We start from the raw sequence: 24625 nt of genomic DNA, 5'->3' as shown, positions 1-24625 counted from the left end.
GACATCACCTCTGCTCATCCTATCCCAAATCACAATAAATTCCAGATATAGCTCCCCTCCTTATCTTTCAGACCCCAGATGCCCAGTAACCAGGGCACCACTCTTGAAGCTGAATTTCAGGGATTTATTTGCTTTGTTTATGTGTCTATTTGTAATTCAAAAGGGATGACCGCTCTTTGGGTGGGGGCAGTAGTGCTCTAAATCTTTGCCAGGCCTGTTGGCATCACAAAACCAAGTGCCCTGTTCTCATGAATTTTCCCTTCACAGGGTGCATCCCTAGCTACGCTCCCACAGCTAACATTCCATTCCCAACACCTTTCGAGCACTGCAGCTGGATACAATTAGGGTTTATCTGCACCGTGCGGGTGCTTCTCACCTCAGCATTTCTCTTGTGGGAGGGAAATGGGATTTGTCTTGTGACTGAGCTAAACAGAGCTGCAGCTCTATATCAAGGCCTCATTCTGTTCACCGTGTAGTAGGCATTAAAATCCAATTTGGTCGCACTCTTGCCATGTTGATCCACTGACCTCGCTTTTACTACAATACTTTTCTGAGTCCATCGTGTCTCTCTCTACCTACTTCAGCTCCCTTCTTGCACCGTACTAATAACATTGTGTGCCATTTCTAAACACAGGGCCTATAACACACTGCCTTTATCTATAACCTCTGCAAACCCAACATTAATACATGTGTTGCTCATTCTGTGTTGCTATTTGATGCATCTATTGGGTGTCAACACCAACTACAAGTGATACATTCGCCTTCTGCCGCGCAAAGCTCAATCTGCTCACACTGTGGAACCTACTAATAGATTCTTCTCAGTCTGAACCCTTTTGCCTGGCTGGGACGCTGTATGTGCATCTCAACAGTATTGCATAGTCCTTAAACCCCCTTTAGGGCCAGCATAAGAGGTCCTGATACATTGTGAGATGTGCACAACCAGAAGCACGATTTAAGACCCAGCTGGGGCACAGAGACTACACTTTTCAGCATCAAAGAAGCGCTGCTTAAGTCATTGGACAATAACCAACCTACTGTATCTCTGCAGCGAACGACACAGTGGACCACAACACCCTCATGCTAGAACAATGTATGGGGAGCATTGGAATATTACATGACTGGCTGACCCGATTCCTCAAGGACCAGCGTGTCCAGGTGCCAATGGGTATTCAGTTCTCCATGCCCCACCAGCCATATGGGGCCACTGCGGCCTCAGCATTCTTATCCTTGGCTGTTCATCATGTACATGAGGGCCTTCTCTGCTCTTCTGGAATACTGGAGTTCTTGTTCACTCGAAAAAGGCACTCAATGTAATGTTTTTATAGGTCAAATGGAACATCCTGCACTCCCTGTGCTCGTGGCACCCAAGGCAGCCACCTAGAATAGCCTAATTGTAGCACCTGCACGGCCTATTTACTCTCACAAATGAAGGAATGGTTTTAACGTCAAAGTGCAGTGAATGTGCACAATACACCTTTATGGAAACTTAAATCTGCAGGAGACAACAGTCAATGTGATCTAATTTTCAATGCAGTTTTTGATTTTGTGAAAAGTATGCTAGGTGTGATTTTCTCCCATAGATATCTCGGAAACTAAAGGTGTTAAGTTCAATTAGCACCCGAGGAAGTGGCTCTACCCAGTCAGGAAGCACAGAATAAGGGCTATGTTGGCCAGTATAATAAGCCTGTGTTCTATTCTACCACCTGCACCACTTATCCGGGCTGCCAAGTCTGTCACCTGCCAAAACATCACCTTGCCACTTCCCCAATGCTTCCTTTGGTTCTCACTACCCCCACCCTCCCTGCTGCCCCTCTCACTCATGTTGTCCTCTGGAGTTCTTCTGTGCCTCCCGGCCACATCCCTAGAAACAGTAAAAGCTTTCGTTCCTGTTTCTACTTCTGTTACCGTAGGTTTATTTTGAAAGGAAATTGGGCATGCACAACGATTCGTTTTCTGGATTGCTAAAAGCAATAATGCCCATGCAGGAGGGCCGTTCAGCCCGGTAACGTTGCGCAGTGTCCGGTAAGGCGCTCGTTTTGCTCGGACCACTACCTTGAGACAGCATTACCAGACTGGACCTAGTACACCATTATCACTTAAGCGCTAATGTTAATGTGGCAAAAATGTGATTGCATGAAGCTTTTTCTGAAAAAAATAAGAACTAATGTATCCGATAACCTAATCTAACATTTAAAATAATCTGCAGAGAGAAAGCCTTCGGGAAATGGAGGAAATAGTTGAATTTGGAAAGGTCACCGTAAATGTTCCCAAAAGTGAATGCACTTGAGGCGAATTAAGGAGTGCGGAAGGACCTGCTCCACAGGAAATAAAATAAAGAAGTGAAACATTTTTCAAGTCTACGAAGGCATTGGAAGCCATTTTGGTTTCTAGTAAAGTCTGGACAGCACGCACGAAATAAACACAGTCACTGTCTGTCTGTGATGATGTTTGGAAAAGTGATGTTTAATTTCAACGCAAACATGATTCGTTCTGAAAGAAACCATCGTACATTTGGCTTTTGCATTTTACAAAGTACATGAGAAAAGATCTATACATTTCTTCAGTGGTTAGACAGACTGTAGAGAGGTTCAGAACGGGAAGAGGCAAAGTATCGAATTGGAAATAAGAATCCAACTTCCTGTACAACATGAAGAAAGGACAACATTCACATCATAAATGACAATCTGGGAGAAGCGTCACAGGACCAGCCTTTATAAAGCTACACGTTTTGCATCAACAAAACCAGTACATTCTATTTCGTTCCAAACATCAATTCTATTTAACGAAAACACACGTTTTGCACTTATTTCAACTTCATTACATCCTTTCAAATGAAAATACTGCGCGAATACCTAATAATCACTAGATGATATGCTGCCCTTAAATACTATTTATGAAGCATGGGTTCGTTGGCCCACCAGCATAGTTTTCAGAATACTGATATAGCGCTCTAATAGTGCTGAGTAGAGAGATACGTCATTAAAAGATAGCTGGCTGAATGAGATTAAGGCTTGTATTAGCTTCAGAGAACTTCACGTGCTTTCATTTTCCAGGAGTTACCCTAGTGAAAGAGGCAGAACATAGCAATGGCGATGGCCCATGCTAGTCGCAAGAGTCCAGCCACGATGTTGCGAGACCAGTGCTGCATTTGAGCTCGAGAGAAAGGGGGAGCAGAAACAAAAAGCGCCAGGCCACATCAAACCGTGAATTTTCAAAGATCAACTCAACCTTCACCCCAAAGTGCAATGGCAAACATTTTTCCCATTTCTATCCCCCTGGGCTCCATTAAAAGTTAACTTGCCATAATCTGACTGATTAATTGGTTACTGTTTGAGCAACAACCAGTCAGAACCCTTATGCTGTTTCGGCTACTGGGAGTTCTGGATTGCTTCTCCTTCGCCATCTTAGAGTATTTTCCTGGATCACTGGCAATATTATATTGATGATTTGCAACCGTTGTCATTTACTACGTCTGCCGATAACAGTTTCCGCCACTTCCCGGTCTCCGGACACATATCAGGGTAGCACAGTTTTTGTCTTATTTTGTTTATCTTTCCTATCATCCTTCTAAATATCTCTAATGGAGCCAACTTTTATCCCCAACCTTCAATAGCCATTGAATATTTTTTTCTTTGAGTACCATACTCTGGCCATTAGTGCTGGATCGTTTCTGCTAGTCCGCAATTGTCACACTTTTCTGACTCATGCCTGCCCATCTTGAACAACTATAGTTTAATCTGGTATGACTTAACTGGAGTCTCAAGAGAGAAACCTCCTTAAATAGTGTTGCTTCTTGGAGCACTGAGATCTCCAGCAGCATGTGTTTAGTGAATCTTTTAACGTACTCAGTGCTGTATACCTACCAACGCTCCGAACACACATGCTAGTGGTTGTAGAGAAAATGTTTGAGGTCAGTCAGAAGGTAGCCAGTGATTATAACAAATAAAAAAGAAAGAATACATTTTTTACTAATAAAAAACAACAAAATAAATACTGAATTAAATAAATATGTATGTGGGGGTGAGGTAAGGGGTTAAATCTGGTGGGGGGTGGGATGGGGTTTTAAACATGGGGAAATGTGGGGATTGGGGTGAGCCCCCATAAAAAATTTAAAATACGTTTAAAACAATTAAAAAATAGGTATTATTTCATTGTTTTGTGTTCAGTAAAAAATTATCCTTATTTATTTATTCGTTAAAATCACATGTAACCAAGTCAAAAGTGACTTCTTAGTGAGGAGCAGAATTCATTCTGTAGTAGTTCACCAGTAGTGTTAAATTAGTGAGGCTCTCAACTTACTTTTAGTGCAGTAAAAGGCAGGGCACAAGTAGTAGTCTTGTTTAGTGAAGCTCTGACCTCATTCAATGGGCCTCATTACGAGTTTGGAGGTAGCCATGCCGTTCTTAGCGGCATGGCTGCCTCCAAACTCGTGTCCGGGTCCCAAAAAAAAGGGAATTACCGGGCCATTCCGACTTTTGCAGGTAATTCCAATTCTCGGGACCCGGTACATCCCCATTCCCATTCGAGCCCCCATAGGGCTCGAATGGGAATGGGGAGGATGCTAACAAGGGACCCGTTAATGACGGGTCAGTTGTTAGCATCCTTGTCTGCTCGCGGGTGGCGGTATGCACGTCTGGTCTGGCCCAGACGTGCATTCCGCCATCCCACGAGCAAACTCATAATGTGGCGACCCGGAATGAACGGTCTGCGGCCGCCAGCCTCGTAATGAGGCCCAATGTGTTTGTTGATCCTTGGAGCTTATTCTGCATGGTTTAGTGATGGCCCAAAGTTATTCAATAGTTTCTGGTGATGCTCCGATCTCATACAGTATTGTTTTCTTGGTGATGTGCTGAGTTGAATTAGTAGAGTTTGTTTGGTGACGTGTTGAGTACATTTAGTACTTTTTGGTAAAACTCAGAGCTCATTCGGTATCTTGGTGATGTGCTGAGCCCAGTTAGTAGTGTTTGCTTGTTAGTACATTAGGTTCAAACTTAGTGTTCTCTTGGTTGTTAGCTGAAGTTATTCACTAGTATTTGTGGAAGCTCAGAGGTCATTCATTGTGGTTTGTGTCATTTCTGGGTTTTTATGATGTGTAAGGAAGGGGCATATTATGTCTTGTCCTACTGGCCATCCTTGCATACTTTGCAATGCTGGATGTAAGCAGAGTCAATGAGTAGCTCTGGAGAATGTTGGTTGCATGCTATTTGTGAGTTTTCTGAATGTGCAATGAAACCAGAGCTGGATAGTGCAAGGGTTGTTAGTGGGAGTTTCCATACGTATCAAATGAAATTGAAAAATAACTGTAACCTGCGAATTGTGTACATAAAGCAACTGGACTTTTGCAGCTACCATTCCTGACAGATCTGACCTGGGCACCCATACTAAAATAATATTTGTACTGCTGTTGCGCTGAGATTGTTTAGTATTGCTTGCTTGTCCTGAGCTTAGGTAGCATTGTTTGTTTCTTGATGCACAGATTTCATGCAATAGTGTTTGGTTAGTGACACACTTAGCTCAATCACGAGTGATTTTTGATAATACACTGAGCTCAGTTAGCAGTGTTCACTTGTGGATACACAGAGTTCAGTTGCTAGTGTTTACTTGGTGATGTGCTGGGTTCAATCACTAGGTTTTACTTGGTGATGCACTGAATTATTTTGGAAACGTTTGCCTGATGATGTGGTGAGCTCATTCGGCAGTGTTTGCTTGCTTATGAATTGAGCTAACTGAGTAGTGTTTGTCAGTGGATGTGCTGAGCTCAATCGGCAGTGTTGCTTGGTAATGAACTGAGCTAATTTAGTAGTGTGATGAATCTAATGATGCCATCACTCCTTTCCCAGAGATAGCCTCCCCCTATGTGGCCAGGGGATGGAAGCCACTACCCAATCCTGACCGTGGGGATGGCTATATGAGGGAGGTCCACCTGGGGGAGGTAGCCCTCTGGGAAATTACATGAAATCATTGGGGAAGGTTGCATGCTCTCCATTCCCTTCTAGGGATGTCTCCTCCATTCCACATGCCTTAATTACATATTGGGATGTCTCCTCCATTCCACATGCCTTAATGGCATATTGTAACACTCTCCCTCCACCTCTAGCTTGGTCTATTTGTAATACTCTCCAATATCTGCTTAAACCAGTATGCTAACAACTGGGACGAGAAAGAGGCATGGAGCAGTAATGATCACTCCCAATGAGGACCAGAATCAACTTCATCTACATCATCCACGAAACAGTCTCCATGCCGGGAAGTTTAAAGCAGCGTCTGCTACAGCGGGAGGAGAGAAGAGAGCTGCAGTCGCTGGGCTGCACCGTGACCTGTGAAGACACCAAGAACAATGCTAAGGGGAACAATGCTGTGGGAGACAGTGTTGTAGCGAGTCCAAGCATGGGAGAGAGAAACCCAGGTGCCTGACGGTTTGCCACCCGAGAATGGAAGGCAGCAGGACCGCACACCGAAGAAAGAGACACAGCAAGAACTCAGCAGTCAGTGGGAGGCACGCCGAGCCAGCAAGCTGAAGAATCCCAGAGCAAAGGAACCTGAGAAGCACCCGCTATTCCCGGGGAAGATAGATGGGTTACCAGGTTGCCTGACACATATTCCGCACTGTGGGAATAACACTGAGAAAAGGGAACCGAAACAAGGGAATGCAAAGAGAAACAGGTAAACCCCAAGAAACCAGATGGGTTACTGGGTTGCCTGGCGGAGTGTGTTGCCTCATGAGAATTGAGTGAGAGATTCAAAGGGAGGCTAATAAAGAAGTTAACGTATCTGTGAACCAAACTACAAGTGTGTTATTGAACCCATATCTCAAGGGTGAAAGCAACATAAAGGGAAGTACTCACAAAAAAGGGGTAAAGAACCCTTTGATAAAAACGAAGTGCATATTGAAAATAACTGTGTGAAACAAGAGTGGATAAGCCAGAGATGGGCTAATGTAATTTAATGGTTAAAAAGGAAAAGTCATAGTATAAAGTCCTGGCTGAAGAGTGTACCAGGTGAGGTTGAATGTTTGTAAAATATAGTCCTGGCAGGAGAGTATACCAGGTGAAGCTGAAGTGTGTGAACGGTTGTTAATCTGGAAAAGAGAACCTCAAGGAAGACCCATGCCCTTGAGATTGGGATCTGATGTACAAATGCAAGAAGAGCCTTGCAGGGGAAGATACCCAGTCACCTGTGAGCCTGGGACCCACATCTAAATTGTTTTAAAGTCAACAGGAGAATCCCTAAAAAGTTGCTTGGCCTTAGGATTTGAATCACATAAAAGGGGAAGAGAAAACCTGGAAAAGGCAGCTGTTTCGCAGGGCACTGGGAACACACCAAGAGGAGTAAGTGATCCTCTTGGGTTCGGAGGTACTTGACCATTCTTTATTTGTACTTTACTCAATAGTTCAAGCAATCTGGAGAAGGGAACCATTCCCTGGAACTGTGAACATTATCTATTTGACACGTTCCCATTGGATTTGAACTTGTGTGTTGAATTGGAACATTTGTGCCCTTCTGCAAATCAGAGACAATACCCTTTGCACCTTACAGTTTGTTTTTAGAGTGTGAGAGCCAGAATACTATTACGGACACAGGACATATTGCTTTGGATATCTTGACAAAGGACAGACCCATTGGTTTTGGTTGGGAAGGGAAACACATCCTAGAATATGGGTAGAGACGCATTTTCCAACCCCAATTTCTTTCAATAAAAGTTTATAACCAAAAACCATGAGTCTTCTGTGTTTGCATCTCCTTCCTGGCTCCTCACATAGTGTTTGCCTGTGGATGTGCTGAGCTCAATCGGGAGTGTTTTCATGGTAATAAAACGTGCTCATTAAGTGGTGTTTGCCTGTGGATGTGCTCAACTCCATCAGGAGCGTTTGATTGTTAATGAACCAAGCTCATTCAGTAGTGTTTGCCTGCCGATGTGCTGAGCTCAATCTGGAGTGCTTGCTTGGTAATGGACTGAGCTGATTTGGTAGTTTCTGCTTGTGAAGTGCTAAGCTCTTTTAGTAGTGTCTGCTTGGTGCTGTGCAGCGGCCATTCAGTAGTACTTGCTTGATGATGTGCATGTTGGGCTCATTCAGTAGCGTTTCCTTGGTGATGATTTGCTCACGCTCTGAGCATGTCCAGTGGCATTTGCTTAGTGAAGTGACCTGTTGCACCCTTTGTCTTCTTGACGATGCTCTAAGCTGCCTGTGATTTTTGTTCGGTGATGTTGAAAACTCATTTAGTAGTCTTTGCAAGGTGAAGCTATGAGCTCATTTATTAGTGCTTGATCAGTGAAAATCTGAGCTCACCCAACACGTGTTTGCTTGTCAATGTTATGAGCTTTTACAGTCATACTGTCTTTTCTTACTTGTGTGTGTGTGAGAGGCATACGCGTTCACTAAAATGTTGAAATGAGAGCAGAAGACACCACTAAAGCCACGAATGAGCATCTGTGTAGACAGAAGAGACAGTACTCACCAAGGTGCCATCATCCCCTCTTGTGAGGTTTAATGTCCTCGGGTAATGTGTGGACTGAGCATTTTGCACGCCATTGCTGTCCGTGGTCACTGCCCAATCCCTCTACAAGAGTGACAATGTGTGGCACATCTGATGGTGGATGAAGTATAATAGCCCCCTCTGGACCTTACTGAAGCCATGAGTTGCTCATGTCTCATCGGGTGGCTCATTCACTGAGAAGGATTCACTATTTGGCAGTGAAAAGTCAAAGCAAATATGCCACGGGTTTGCCCAGGAGGAATCCTCATGGTCAAATTCTCTCCAACTAGGTTATAGGTAGCATATCACTATATCAAAATCCTGCCTGCTTTTCCTTTTTTTTTACAAGGTGCTATTCCCTCCAAACAATCTAGCACCCTATTTCATGACTAATTGCACCCTAGAACAAAAACACGTTTGCACCATTTTTATCCAACTAGTAAATACAGAAATAAGCCTATTTGTCCGTAGAGAACCATCTTTAGAATTTCACAAATGAGCTCAAATAAAATGAACTCAATGAATATGTTTATCTAAGTTGTAAAGATAGTGAAATATTATGTTGCTTCCACCTTGTGTATTTTACAACCCTCCCGCTGGCAGAGCATCCATTTTGTTTTCGTTGTAGGTTGAAGAAACTATTTTTATATGGTAGCATTAACAAATATTCTGTACAATGCGAAATAGAAGTTATTCCTGCATCAGCGAGACCTCTTTACACGAGTAGGCGGAACACTGGCCCCACTCATTGCGGATAACAGCTTTAACACAAGTGTCGCAGAAAATTGCCTCAAATATATCGCACTTTGATATTGCGCGATCTTCACATTTACAAGCTGAAACGTAACCGTAAATGGTTTTCAGGTGAGTTTTTTTTTTACAAAAATACTTCAAAAATAATATGTTAAAAGTAATTATAGCAATAGATTTCAAGTCATTTACATTTTTGTATGAGGAGAAGAAAACATGTACAAATACGGTGTTAACAGGAAACAATAAGCACGTTTCTCAAACTTTTGAATTAGTAGAACCTGAGAAAAGATAAAACAACAGCACATTAAGCTGAAAATTCAAATCACCGAGCTGCTTAGGCACATACAGCATGTTTCAAAACCCCGACCCCCCCACCTCCACCAGGAAAAGCAACCCAACAATGTGTTTTGTTATATATAGCTATATGAAAGAAAGCTAAAAAATGAATAATCATACATTTGAATCTTCCACCCACTTGTACTACTGAAGCATAGGTCATTAAACACTGAAACACAGCCGCCTGCTGAGTCACGGCACTGATCAAAGACACACATCCATGAAGGTTGTGTTTGGACAAAATCCTACTAAGTAGCAATACATTTTAACTAAAAAAATAGGATTTTAGAGGCACTGTTTCATGAGGTTGGGTCCTGGCACCAATGCGTGAGTGTGTGTGTGTGTGTAGAGAAATATTTACTGTATCTCGACCGATTACACAATGGTAGCCAAGTGTAATGGCATTGGTTTGACGTGAAAGAATGAGTTTACCGCTGACTTTTTCAGTGGGAAGCTTTTGGTACCTGCCCACTATTACTTTATATTCTCGGGTTCACTCATGCAAGCTTTGGTGACTTTGGTTGGCCACAATTATGTGGTTTTTTCCTTGAGTTAGGACATCAAATCTGAATGTCTTTCAATCACCACACCTGTGTCTTCTATCTAACCATTATCTTGTTGTGGATTGATGGACATATAGCGTGCCCCTCCAGCAGCGATCAAACAGCAATAGCTGAAGGAGGTCCATTTCTGATTGAATGTGTAACGCGCCGCACACCCCCCAGGCGGGAATCTGCTGCTTTTCAACAAAGACTGTCATTGCACCCAGAAACATATGGGGCATCCATCTTGCCTTTATTACACATTCACTCAGAATTGGAACTCCCATAACTATTGCCACGTGATCCTGTTTGCCTATATCTAAGCTCGAAGGAGACCTAATCAAGAAGTATACCTTGAAGAAGTGCAGGAAGCACACAACATGTGTCGGCTTTTTGCTTCAAAGATTAACCTGCATTTAATAACTACAGCACAGGAAACTTTAAGACCTGTTTTCCACCAAATGCAATACGATTAGAAGATTATACTACTCATCATACCAACACATCAAATCATTTCAAAACCGCTGGACAGCTTTATTTAAATGCGTGTATCACTGCAAATGGAATACCAATCGAGTGGCATGGATTCTACCTGTACACCCATAACAAAATAAAAGTGAGGTTGCAGGGGTGAGCCAGAGAATCTATATTGGGCATGCCACCGCAGCTTTTAATCTATCAACTTCTGTCTGATCATACCTGATGGTATCATAACCCATGGCAGCAGACGGCAGCACCCTCCTATGTTGCGCCATGTCAAGGCTGCCATTTTTGAAGTTGGCGGCTCGTTGTTGGTTTTTCGCAGATCAACATCTATATCCCATTGCATTGTATGGTGATGGCGGTGGCTAATCATGTAATGTAAGTAAGCGTGATCTTGATGGCAGGGTAAAATGCCTTGATTTGTAGTGGGACCTCTGTCAGTCTAAAGCAAGTGGAACTCATCAACGTAACAAAGGTGCATTAAATATCCGCAGTGATGGGTGGAGACAGATCTCACTTTCCACTGCTGGGCGACTGATGATACAGAATGGAGGAGACCCAACCGTGTTGGTTGCGGAAATAGAGCCCATTTAGAAGTAACAGTGCAAGATTACCAGGAAACTCCAACGTTTTATTGATGAGACAGTAAGTCACCCACTGGCTCAGCAACAAACATGCATCCTCCAAGACATTTAGTAAGAAGCAAACTAACCAAGCCATTGCATGGAGATAATCAGCGTCTAAACTGAACATTGATAGTCTGTGGCCTCAGGCACTCGGGAGACACACTTAGGATGTCCTCAGGCACTCTGGAGACACACTTAGGCTGCCAGACATTAATTGACATCACAGTAATCCTCAGTGACTCCACATGTTCCTCCACAATCTTGTGCATGGTGTCATCCATTTAAAATGCAAAATAGAGGCTATAATTTGAGGAGCTGCATATGCAGACAGATAATAGCATCAAGTACCGGATGCAGTACAACTAGACAGGTGGAGATATGTCTCTGCACACGTTGTGGATAATGTGAAAGAAACAGTACTTAGAGATATTATTTAGAGAATGAACTTGTGCTTCTTAACACATATATATACTCGGCTGATATAAGCACAGCAGCTTTGAGCAATTATCCCAGCTGATTAGCGACCACTCCATTCTGAAAGATGTCAAAACTGAGTAATTTACACCTGGGCAACCGTCACACCTCCTACGCCCTATGACTCTGTACGCACAACCAAGAGCGGTGCAACATCTCTAAATCCGCAGGCGAATCTTTCATGCCTGCATGCACTGTATCTGCAGCATAACAAAATGCAGCCATTACAGACAACAGAGCATGACATCTCCGTGTTCAATCCATGCTTATTCATCAGTGTACGAGAGGTGTACTGGGGGAGTGGGCGACTTATGTGCTGTATCGCATAAAGGCGATCAAATGCCCAAATTGCTATTTTGTACAGTCAATCAAAATGGTGTTGGCATATGAGATAGACATTACCCATAACATCCACAGGAAACATGCCCACAGATTAGCCTGGTTCTTGATAAAGCAACAGTGCACAACAGAGCCTTCTCTCAAAACAGGACTCTATGCGGCCATTACAAAGCATTGTCCAGAAGGTGCAGTTTGCTCACGTCTGAAGATCGCCTTCTTCGATCCAGCCCGAAGGAGTGACAACAAGCCTATAAGAAAATGCACAACAATTCTCTTTCCCTAATTAGGATGTTGACTTACTGATATTTGGGTAAAAACTGCCATGTTAGTACCTGTGATTGTATACATTTTCCAATCACATTTCTTAAGGGCTGGTAGGGGGGTGGGGTGTCAGCTGGACCATAGCGTAATAACAATGTTTTTAAGCTTTCTATTAACAACAGAGGTACATGAGAGTTGGGGAGGGAGCAATGATCTACACATTCTATACCGTTTCAGTGCTTATGCTATATAGTGATTTACTTCAGCAAATTTCACTGGGGACGTCAATGACATGCCTTGTCTTATGTTTTTACAAATTTAGAAGACTGTGCTGCCATTTCAGTTCACTTAAGCAGTGATCAATTGCGCTTCCCTTTACAGATGTTTTTCTAAACCTTCCTTTTGGTGCAGTGTGACCTGAATGTTTCGATGACAAAGAATTCCCTACAACGCATTCACAACCTGTGAAGGTTACTTTCTTGCCAGCTCAACACAAAGTGGGGTCTAGTGACTCTACCTGCTAAAAAGGGCCATTGTACATCCAAACATAAAATTAAGCAGGGCTCTTGTGGAAAAGTTCCCCTGCGGTACTCAGAAAGGTTTTGAATTTAAATAAGACTTGGTTCACAATTTGGGCAGCCAGGGATTACTTGGCTGAGTATCATGGCTGGCCTCCTTGCTAGACTTCTTCTAGTGTTGCAGGAGGGGCTCACCAACACCCATCGATGAATCGCGGCATTTGATCATTGATCATTTCATGTCTTTGCGGTCATGGACTTCCGCCGGGTCTTTCCATATGCTGGACATCCTCATGTTCACGATAGTGACGGGATACACAACGTCATTTTTATGTGTGTGTGTGTGTGTGTGTGCACACACATAAATAAAGAATATGAGAATGAATGTTGGAATGACAGCTGTTCTGTTAGCCAATGAGGAGGAGCGGGTATATCTGAGCGATGCGAATGGTAGTGATGAAGGCTTCTAACATTGTCTTGTTTTCCACGTCTTTGCATAACAGGACCAGGCATTAAGAGGAACAGTGAGCTGAGACATTGTAGACTAAGCCTCCATATTGGAGCAGGTATTTTACAATTGTAACACCACAGTTGCATTACAGGATTGCACTGATATACAATTGAACTGGGACCTGTAAACCTCATACATTTAGTTCACCTTGAATTCATTCTAAGTGCACAAGACATCTGGAAGGGGTTGATGATTTGGAATTCCCTTCTGAAATGAATCCTGAATGGTTGTTTGGTATTGGGCTCATGTCAATGGGCGATGAGGATCTGTAAACCTAGTGACCACTATCAAGGCCATTGGATGTGGAGTTTTGAATTGAAGTGTGTGTGTGTGTGTGTGTGTAAAAGCCATGTACCCTTCCAACCATGGCAAAGGAAACATTCGACATGCAGAAATCATAAAAAGACCTCAGGTTTAGAAAAGTAGGCAGTTCCGGTGTAAGTCCATCCACACCAGCGACAAAATAAAAACACAATTGAGTGCAATGTATGTCTTTTCTGCACAACATTCAGCAGTCTTAAAACCAGTGGTAAACTCTGAGGGCCACTCAAACGTGTCAATGTTAAGTCTTTGTAATTGTCGCCAAATCCTCTGTAGACGATTTTGATGATTGGATGACATTCACTGGAAAAACAACATTTATTTTTCTCTGTAATGTCTTAAACAAGGAAAGTGTTTATTATAAAAGAACAAAGTTTAATTCGAGGAAATATAGTTTTGTTTTGGGAAAAGTAAGGTACTGCGCCACTCCACCAGGCTGCCAGTGCACGATGGGCTATTAAAAAAGGAAGAGACACACGTTGTAAACTCTGCACATTAGAACAAGTCCTTAAAAGGCTTTGAATAATTGAACATAAGATAATCCATGTAGTAAAAATCATAGGCACGCTGCCTTTCTGAGGGGGACAGCTGTGAAAAATATTGCTGGGTAATTTTAGTTGTTGTCCTTACTTCGTTTGAATGCCTGTCTTTGAACCGGGGGAATGTCAAGTTCTGAGGAGCACCAATTAAATGCAGGAGGAAGTTGGCGTCTTCCTCCATGCTTTCAAATTTACCAATAAAGTCGTAGTCTATTAAGCATGGGCTGCAGAGTCTGCTGACATGGTCCCAGTGGATGTCCATACCCACCGGTCGATGAACGTCCAGAAGGTACTGCATAAATTCCTTAAATTGTACCCCTGACCCCGTCCTCAACGCCTCTTGAGTGGCATTTTGACGATATCTGGATATGATAGCTTTTCCGAACACAGGGTGATAGTAATTGTTGGCATGCTCAAACTTATCTCGAAAAGCTGACACCAGCCTCTCGAAGGGTTCTCGAATGAAAAGCATTTTAGTATAAGTGTTGAGCCGGTGATAGATGCCTTTGCGGTCGAAGCTGTCCAGCCGTTTTAAGTAATTTCCATAATGAACAGTGTTGTGCTGTATATCCTTTGTGGAGGATGCTAATCCATTAAGAACCATTAAAACACGCTTCCAATTAGAGCAGCCAACTTTGGGGACTTCGCAATACAGGATTTTGTATTTGTCTTCGACAAAAATTCTCGAAACATGATAGGGGGTGATTATTCTCCGGCTGTTGCTTTTGTACTTTGAGCAGACATCTTGCATCAATGTCTTCCTCTGCCTTTGGATTTCGTAGAGCCTTCTCCAGTTACTATTCCGGCCCTCGAACTTAAGCCGAGGCCGGGCGACATTTGAGCCATTCACGGATAGTAGAATGGGACTCTTCTTCATGACGAACCTTCTCCGTTTATGTATTCGAATAGGCTTCCTTCCAATAGCCCTTCTCTCATTATCCCTCATCAGAAACATAACGTTGTTTTCCCTCTTGCTTGAGCTCTGCAGACTGTCTGGAAACTGGAGGGCGAGGTCTGATGCAAGTGGCTTGCTCACTTTTAGTAATCGGTGCGCAGGGTTTTCTTTTAGTCGGTCGTCCTGGTTGCTGGACACGCAGTCCTAAAAGAAAAAGATACAATACACAGTTCAGAGAGAGAAACTTAGCATTGTGTTGTTACATACATCAACCTACCACTAGTACTGGTTCTCTTTAGTATCATTTTAATTCAACTACACAAATGAGGGTGGTACAGCACTACATTCTTAGAAAGATTTTGAAAAAATGAATCTTTTCAGAGATAGAAGCCAATTCAAATATTGAATTTTGTACTTTGAGAAATAATGTGCAATTTTCGCAAATGTAAAATAGACATTTAATTTACGACAACATTGGATAGGTGTAGAACAAGCTCAATAGGTTGGGAACTACGGTAATAGGGTTATGCGTTGTGCTCCGCTCATTGTTTGATCATCTATACCACTTGTCTGTAACCTTTGGCTCTCTAGGTGTTTAGGGCTACGCCTCCCATCAGACCTAGCCCGAAAAGTCAATGCTAAGGGATTGTGGGGGTTCTTGTCTAAAACATCCGCAGAGCCCCAATTTGCCCTGACCAATATCATGAGGCTAGATACTACAGCAGTATCTGTCAAGTCTGTTCTTCACTTTTTCCGGGGAAATGTTGATTGGTCTATAAACAAAAAACGCTATCCAAGAGTAGTGCCAACCCAGAGTTCTCATGGGTCGGAACATCCCATCGAAAGAACGTTACTAGGTAAGAAAGTAGCTTTTTCTTTGAAGGGATTGGTTCCACCAACGTATTCCACATCTATGACAGACTCCCAAAGCAGTACCAACGTAAGGAGGTGGGAAAAGATTTCGAATTTTAGAATGCCAAATCTTGCACATGGATAGAATCCAGGGAGTAGTGTTTTACAAAAGTATGGACAGAGGCCCATGTGGCTGCTTCACAAATGTTACGAATAGGAACACCTCTCTGCAGGGCAGTAGAGGCAGCCACACCCCTAGTAGAATGGGCCCGTAAGCCTACCGGAGGGTCCTTACCCGCCAAGCGGTAACATTCAGAAATTGTCAAGATAATCCATCTAGACAAAGTCTGTTTAGTAACAGCTTGTCCCAAACGCCTTCCAGCGTATCCTACAAAGAGCTGGTCGTCCACTCTGACCCGGGACATGCGTGAGATGTAGAAACTTAAAGACCTCCTAGGATCCAACCTATGGAGCCTCTCCTCTTCCTTACCAGGAGGTGGAGGAGGATAGCACGCCGGAAGAATGACCTTCTAGCTTAAATAAAATTGCAACACAACTATCGGAAGAAAAGAAGGACGAACCCTAAGGACAACCCTGTCCTTATGGAACACTGTGAAGGGTGGCTTAATGGAAAGTGCCTGCAACTCACTCACTCTGAGAGCGGAAGTGACCACAACTAAAAATACAGTTTTCAAGGTCAACAGTCTCAAAGGACAAGAATGTAAAGGCTCAAACGGAGCTCCCATTAGGAATTTTAGAACCAGGTTCAAATCCCAACCAGGCACCTAGAAAGGTGACGGTGGGAACACATTAGTGAGCCCTTCCAGAAACTGAGAAATCAAAGGAATTTTAAAATAAGAACACTCCTCAGACGAGTGCTTAAATATGGACAGCACCACCAGGTAACCTTTAATGGTACCCACTTACAGGCCCTTGTGGGCTAACATAAGCAAAAAAGACAGAACCACAGGAATGGCACATGAAAAAGGATCCACATTCATAACCCTGCACCAGTCGCAGAACTTCCTCCAACGGCAACGGTACAGGGACTTCGTTGCAGGCCTTCTGGCTGAAAGCAACACTTCCATCACGTCTTCAGGGAGGTCCCAATCCTTATACCTCAACCTTTCAGAAGCCAAGCATGAAGGTTGAGGGACTTGACCTCTGGATGGAGAACCTGACCCCCCTCCCATGACAGCAGATCGTCTCAGTAGGGAAGACGGCATGGAGGGCAGATGGACATGTCGAGAAGGTCCGGGTACCACGTTCTCCTGACCCATGCTGGAGCAATGAGGATAATTCGGGAACCGAACCTCCATAACCTACACAGCACTTGCGGAATGACGGGGACTGGAGGAAACGCATACAGCAGTGGGAAGGACCACTCCACTACGAACGCGTCCCCTTTCGTTCGTAGTAGAATGGTCCTTCCCACTGCTGTACGAGTCCCCTGAGGCTCCTCTTGGAGGAAATTCCCGTGAGCAGAATCTTTCGCACTTCCGGTTGACACTGGTGGTGAAGAGATCCACTTGTGGGGTCCCTCAAAGGGTGAAGATCTCCAGGAGAATCTCCTGAGCCAGCTTCCACTTGTGGGAGACCGTACTCAGAGCGTCTGCCACCGCGTTTTCATCTCCAGCCAGATGAACTGCCGAGATCAGAATTTCCTGCTGGATGGCCCAGAACCAGAGCTGCATCGCCTCTCTGCACAGTGGGAGAGACCCTGCCCCCCCCCTTTTTGTTGAGGTAGTGCATGACCACTGTATTGTCTGTCAGAATCAGGACATTCTTCCCCCACACAGATGGCAGAAAAGCCTTCAGGGCTAGCTTGACGGCCCTCAGCTCCAACAGATTGATATGGAGTCTGGACTCCGACAGAGACCAACGACCGTTGACTGTCAACTCGTTGGCATGAGCTCCCATCCCATTAGGGATGCGTCCGTCATGATCGTCACCTCCGGCCACGGTAGCCAAAATGGAGCCCTCTTCATCAGATTGCCTTTGACAGCCCACCACAGAAGATCCTGGGCGACCGAGGGCGGCACTTGAACGGGATACGACACTCTGCTGGAGGACTGTGACCACTGCATCTTGAGAGCCCACTGCAGAGATCTCATCCGCAGCCTGGCCTCTGGCACCAGGAGAATGCAGGATGCCATGAGGCCGAGCAACCTCAAGAACTCGAATGCCGGGAGACTCTGGGCATGTTGAAACTTGTTCAGCATCTGCAGAATGTGATGAGCCCTCACCTAGGGAGGAGAACACAGCCCCTGGTAAGTGTCGAGCACTGGTCTGATGTACTGGAGCCGCTGGGTAGGTGTCAAGTGGGACTTCTTTAAGTTGAGGGAGAAGCCCAGCCTGTGAAGGGAGTGGCAGGTGACTGACAGATGATCCACGACTTGCTCAGGAGAGCGCGCCCAGATCAACCAATCATCCAGGTAGGGGTAGATGTGAATCCCCCCTTTCGTGGGATACGCTGCCACCACCACCATGAGCTTGGTGAAGACCCTCTGGGATGGAGATCAATCCGAACGGCAGGACCCAAAACTGAAAGTGTGAGTCGCCAACCGCGAAACTCAGGAACTTCTTGTGCTTGGGATGAATCGGCACATGAAAGTAAGCATCCTTGAGGTCGAGAGACACCAACCAGTCCTGAAGTGGAAGGGCCTGGAGGACCTGAGAGAGACTAACCATCTTGAACTTGACCTTCCTGAGGAGCTTGTTCAAACTATGCCAGTCCATGATGGGTCTCAATCCCCCGTCTTTTTTCAAAATAAAAAAATAAGGGGAATACCATCCCTTGTTCCTCTCCGCAACAGACACCAGTTCTATGGCGCCTTTCTCCAGCAGGGATTTGATTTCCTGCGCAAGGTGCGGATCCAGACTCTTCAAAGAGAGATTCCCTGGTGGATTGTCGTGAGACCTCTTCCGGAAAGGAAGACAGTAGCTGTGGGCTATGACCTGCAGAACCCACACATCTGAAGTAATGGCACGCCATTCTACAAGATGCTACGCCAGACTTCCCCCAACCGGCGAACCATGGGACATGGCCTCATGTCTGAGCTGAAGCGGCTGCGGCAGTGCCTGAGGGCACCTCGAGTACCTGTTTTCCACCTCTGGTACTCCTCCGTTGGCCCCTTTGACTGGCCGCTCCCCTCGATCTACCAAAATATGAGTAGGATCGAAAGGAACCTCCCCTCCAATGCTGTCCCCTAGGACGAAAAGGCGGAGGTTGGCGGACTGCAGCGCTCAACGACTTTGCTGCAGCCTTTGAGGTCTGCAACCTCTCAAGGCTCTCGTCAGCCTTGCTGCCAAAAAGATGTACACCATCAAAGGGCATGTTGAGAAGCCGGGCTTGTATGTCAGGAGCAAACCCCGACTTTCGCAGCCACCCAAATCTGCGCATCACGGTGCTCACCACCATGGACCAGCTGACAAAGTCTGCGATGTCCAGACCCGACTGAACGGATTCACACATGGCATCCTTGCCATCCTGAACGAGGGCAAGAAAACCATCCCGTTCCTCCCCTTCGGGAACATGTTCAGCCACCAAAGAAACACAATTCCACAGAGTGTGAGTGAAATGTGCAAAGGCACACATGGAGTTGGCTGCCTGTAAAGCCATACCCCCTAAAGAAAACACTTTCTTCACCCAGCCATCGAAACGTTTGTCGTCCCTATCAGGAGGGATGGTAAGGTATGACGCCTGCTTTGCTGGGGCCGTAGCCGCCTGCACCACCAAACTCTCCGGAGTGGGGTGTGTCGTCAAGTAGCAGGGGTCGCTACTGGCTGGATGGTATTTTTTCGGCAACGACTTGCTCACTGCCGGGAGACTCTCCGGAGCAGTCCAAGCCGCCGCCACCCTTCTCTGTAAAGCCATATGAAATGGCAGCACCGGGTCAGCGGGTGGACCTTGGTCAAGGATATCTGTCAGGTCATCCTGCAGAAAATCCACTGGTGGTGCAGACCACCCCAAGTACTCCGTCACCCTCGACATGAGTCGCCTGTACGAAGATTCAGCATGCGTACCAGGCTCAGGCCTGCCAAACTCGACCTCTGGGAGGTATCAAGACCACTGGCATCGTGCAAAGACTGACGCAGGTCTTCCAACTGGCTATGACCAGATAACACGGCATCAGGAACCTCATCAGGAACCAAACCTTCCTCAGACCCTTCATCCAACTCAGAGATATAATCCAGAGGCTGGAATAAATCCCTGGATGAGGGCACAGAAAAAGGCTGAAATACAGGTCTCACCTACTTCTTCAGAGCCTTCCTCGGGGTTTCCACCAAAGCATGGGGTACCTCCAATAAAGCATCCTCAAAAAGCATTGAGGGCGTCAACAGAATCGGCGTCAACGTCGAGCGTGGTGCCGATGGCTTCGACATAGGCCTCGAGGGCGGATCCCCAAGCGTGTCTTTCAACGGCCTCGGTGCCGATGGCGTTGATTACTTCCTCGGAGGCGGAGCCTCGAGAGAGTCCCTCGACGGACATGGCGCAATGTCATCGACGTCTTCTTCGAAGACCTCACAGGCTCCGACGGTCTCGAGGGCGTCGAGGACCGGGACCTGGAGCGGGCATGGCTAGAGCGATCCACATTGTCCGATCGGGGCCTCGAAGGCGCCCGATGATCGCGCCCACCACTCGAGCCCGAAGGTGTGCGAGCGGTGGCCCTAGCACTTTCCCTGCTGGCTTCTTTCGAAGGCGTGGACGGAATGGAGCCTTGCGACTGAAAAATCGCCATCATCTCAGTACGAAATGCATCCCATTCTGCAGGAGAAGAGTGCTTGTTGGGACAAGCAACCCGCCGACGGGCGGAGTCCTCGGACGAGGACAGGGAGGGCAACTGGTCATGGCGCTTCCACGAGTGCCTCGAAGAGGCAGAGGAATGGCTTGAACCACTCTGGGACCGAGACTCCCTGGACTTGCGCCAATGACGCGGAGAGTCGCTTCTCGAATCGTAGGTCGAAAGCCCAGAGGATTTCGACTTTCGGGGCTTGGAAACCCTACCGACAGAAAGCTGCTTCTTCCGCTCCCGCAAGGCCTTTGATGTTAATGACTGGCAATCATCACAATCATCCGTGGTGTGGTCCTCACCTAGGCACCAGAGGCAGGCGTCGTGCGGGTCTGTAAGCGACATCTTAGAACCGCAGTTCTGACACTTCTTGAAACCCAGCCGCGGGGTAGAAGAAGACGAAGACATGATATCTTCAAAAACAAACAGGTTCAAAGAACTGATAGAATAATACTCAGAAGAACCGACGTGCGCCGAGATCTCCGAAGCGAACACGGAAATGAGGCTACGGGAGGTGTGCGTCCTACTTATTACATCCGGTGATGTCGGCTCGACGGAGGCCCTCGAGGACAGCGTATAGACGTCATCAACGCAGGAGCCGAACATTTTCGAAGCAGCACATCTGTGGTGATTACCTGTCATAGATGTGGAATACGTCGGAGGAACCAATCCCTTCGAACTTAGAGTTTACCAAAAAGACAATCTTTCCCATTTATTTTCAGGTTGCCTGATTTGTGCAAAAGTAATCCTTTTCTGTTCCGCAGCTGAGTACACATACGGCTTATGGCTAAAAGTACACATTTTGGTACAATGCGGTTGTGGAGCTCTGGTGAGTTCTCATGAGATATTTAGGCCTCCTTGCCCACATCAAAATTAAATGTGTGTGGTGATTCTGTTGTCATTTTTCTGCTCTACCAAAATGAGACTATTAGTTATTAATTTCATTTTTAGGCATGCATTTACCTTTGAGACCAGATTAATGAGTGCACGAATGGTTAACACTTCTATGGCCCATCAGTGATGGAACTAATCGACAAGTTTTCTTTTGTGTGTTTTTGAAATGAAAGAATGGAGAGGCCGGTATCAGTGATGGAAATTGGCCAGCTTTCCTTGGAACACTAGAGTTCTGCAGGCAAAGCAGTGATTGGGGAATGCTGGGTTGCTATTGTCTGTGGCATACCCCTTAAGATGTGGCAATGGTGGGGTAGAGGTCTATAAAGCTGCATGCTGTGGGGGAACAATGTCTACAAGCGGGGTGATCTTATAATGCATTTTCTGTGTTTCTTTCTGTCTTGATAGTACAGTTGTAAACCACAAGAGGTTTTCTAGGCTCACGTTAGTTTGTGTGCTGGTAAATACAGGCTTGCATTCATGAGGGTTTACTTAAAGCTTAAAATACACTATTTTTGCTCAACAGAAGGATTACTGTATTGTCAGGTTGGTTAACTATGTGATTTGCACACGTTTCCAGCCCTATGTGTTTTAAAAACTATTTATACACCTATGATTTGCCTGGCGTTTATCTACCAAACCCCTCTCCCATTGCTACGCTCCCCCACTTCTATAGAACCCCCAAGTCAGTTTTTCTATTTCCACCACTGGCTCATAGTGTAGAAAATGGGTTGTACGGGTTGTAGCGCTAAAATGATGGAGAAATGACACTTTCATTAACCCACTGAGGCACAACAGAACAGACTTGATGTAGTGGAAAATGCATTGTGGTTTTCATGATTGTTTTAGTTTAAGGCTACAGGGGAGGTATGAGCCAACTGATTGTTCACTCAAAGTAACAAATTCGACTGTAAGTGGGATGGAGGCATGGATGTGGGTGTCATACTTGGCAATGCCCTGCCAGCAGGCATCATGAAGTAGTCCTTCAAGCTGACTGCCATTTGTGAGATCTGATGTTAGGTAGTTTACCTCAATACAAGGGCATGTACATGAGCTGTAACTATAGTATGCATGAGCATTCATGGTTCTGGACATTTCCCCTGGCTTCCAATGATTGGCTCTTCCCTGAATAGCAGCTTCTCCCTTTCCTGTTTTCTCTTTCGTTCTATGATCCTATGAGAGTTATATTTTCATGAATGCATTCACTCACTTTCTCCCTGCAGCAGCCACGTAATAGCTCATGTACTCCTCCCTACATGGTCGAGCGAAATATTTAGCTATTTCCTGATATCTTCACAGGGGCAAGACGTTTCATTGAAGGTTTGCCGGAGACATAGTTCAGATTTGTGTTTCTTCAAACCAGGTGCATGCCATAGAAACTTGACAAAGTGGATACCTTCCCTTACAGGACTGCGTGAGGAAGAGCGTCAAATTGGCAGTAGAGATAACAGTACTTGCCGCGCCCAAGTAGCTCACTCTGTGCCTCTGCAGTGGTGGTAAGCACTGTGCCGAGTCTCCTCTGCCTGGGTGAGACTACCTTGGCATTGCTGTTACTAAGATGTAGCACATTGTTTGAAAGAAAACAAAAAAGACAGCCAGAGCATCCCTGCACCAGTTTCAGAGTTGTACAAGTAACATCAAGGGCACAGGTTTGACTCTTTGCTGGACGGACTCAGCCTCTAATCCTTCTGTGATTGAGAGAAAGAAATGCAATTGAGTTGCAAAATATTAGCATCTATTATTTAATGCAATTATCAGTGAAATCAATTCTGTGTTTCGAATGTTGGCAAGCACCATTTTCTGATTCTATAGCAAGACGGAGGCGAGCATTATGCTTTCTTTCTTTTAATTGCCACCATACAGCATTTCAAAACTTAAACATTTAACCAACATGTTTTCTGTTTGAAAACCAATAAGGAAAACTTTAGGGTTAAATTCCAGTCCTTGAGGCTAGTGGCTGAGTGAACAGCAAGTCCCATGAGCCTCTCCTCCCTAGTAGTCCCGAGACTACGCTCTCTCCATCAATCCAGTGACAGCCTCTCTCATAAAAGACCTCCCCTTTAGGGTCCCTTCCTCTTTCTTTTTGCTGCCATAGTCAGATGAGTACAATTTTATGATTCTCCTTCTAATACGAAATATCCTAGTGAATATACTTCTTGCGCAGCGTGTGTGACCTGAACAATACTTATATTAAATAACGCTGCGCGCAATACTTAATGTTACCTAACTTGCATTGTAATACACAACGAGCGGCAAAGCCGCTCCGGTTCCTTTATCAAAGTCAAACGTGGCTCTGCTGTGGCTGCATCCGTGTAAGCAGACGCGGTACTAGGACATAGTGGAGGCGGGCCGGAGCTGCGAGCTCCTCAGCTGGCGTGAGGCAGCCGGCCCCTCTCCACAGCGTACGCGCAGCTGACGAGCATTAGGACCCCGGGGAAGCCGGAAGCCTGACAAGCTTCCCGGCATTCCACGGGCCCGCTACCCATACGCGCTCATTCTGTCAAGAGGAGACGCGTAGTGCGAGGTGTGTCGGAGTGCCCAAACAAAAAAAAAAAAACGATTGACACAGAGCTTTTTCCACAGTCGCTCTGCGAAGCAGTCTTTCAGGCGACCTGCTGCCTGCCCGAATCCTATCAGGTGCATAAAAAAAAATAAAAAAAACATACGTTGGTGTTCAGACCACCAGTTGGATGCCGTTCGAGCACCTATCGTGCACATTCTGAATTTTCTAGCAGAAAAATTCCAAGAAGGCTGCACATACAGAACTCTAGGGGTATACAGATCCTCCCTGCCCGCAGGACACGATAAGGTAGAGGGTACTCCAATAGGAGAGCACCCAGCAGTCCACAGGCTACTGAGAGGAATAAAGATAAGAAAACCGCCGGAACCCAAGTACACGAGCCTAGGGGACGTGCAAGACGTCCTACAGCTATTTACGAGATGGCCAGAAAACGGCAGCCTCTCCCACTCACAGCTTTCGGGCAAGCTAGCAATGCTACTTTGCCTTACTGCTTGC

The 24625-nt window shown here is 45.4% G+C and overlaps 1 protein-coding gene across 1 annotated transcript in view; it reads right to left on the bottom strand.

Moving 5' to 3' along the window:
- Positions 1-2442: 2442 nt before the first annotated feature.
- CHST8 (carbohydrate sulfotransferase 8) overlaps positions 2443-24625 on the bottom strand; it is a 1469505-nt gene continuing 1447322 nt past the window's right edge. The window contains exon 5 of the mRNA XM_069639324.1: positions 2443-15277. Within this exon, the coding sequence (XP_069495425.1) occupies positions 14135-15277 (1143 nt within the window). The 3' untranslated portion in view covers positions 2443-14134. The remainder of the gene's footprint in view (positions 15278-24625) is intronic.

The sequence above is a fragment of the Ambystoma mexicanum genome, chromosome 1q, assembly GCF_040938575.1.
Source record: "Ambystoma mexicanum isolate Mex_15411 chromosome 1q, UKY_AmexF1_1, whole genome shotgun sequence".
In the NCBI taxonomy this organism is placed as follows: Eukaryota; Metazoa; Chordata; class Amphibia; order Caudata; family Ambystomatidae; genus Ambystoma; species Ambystoma mexicanum.
This window is presented reverse-complemented; position numbering and strand designations above follow the sequence as displayed.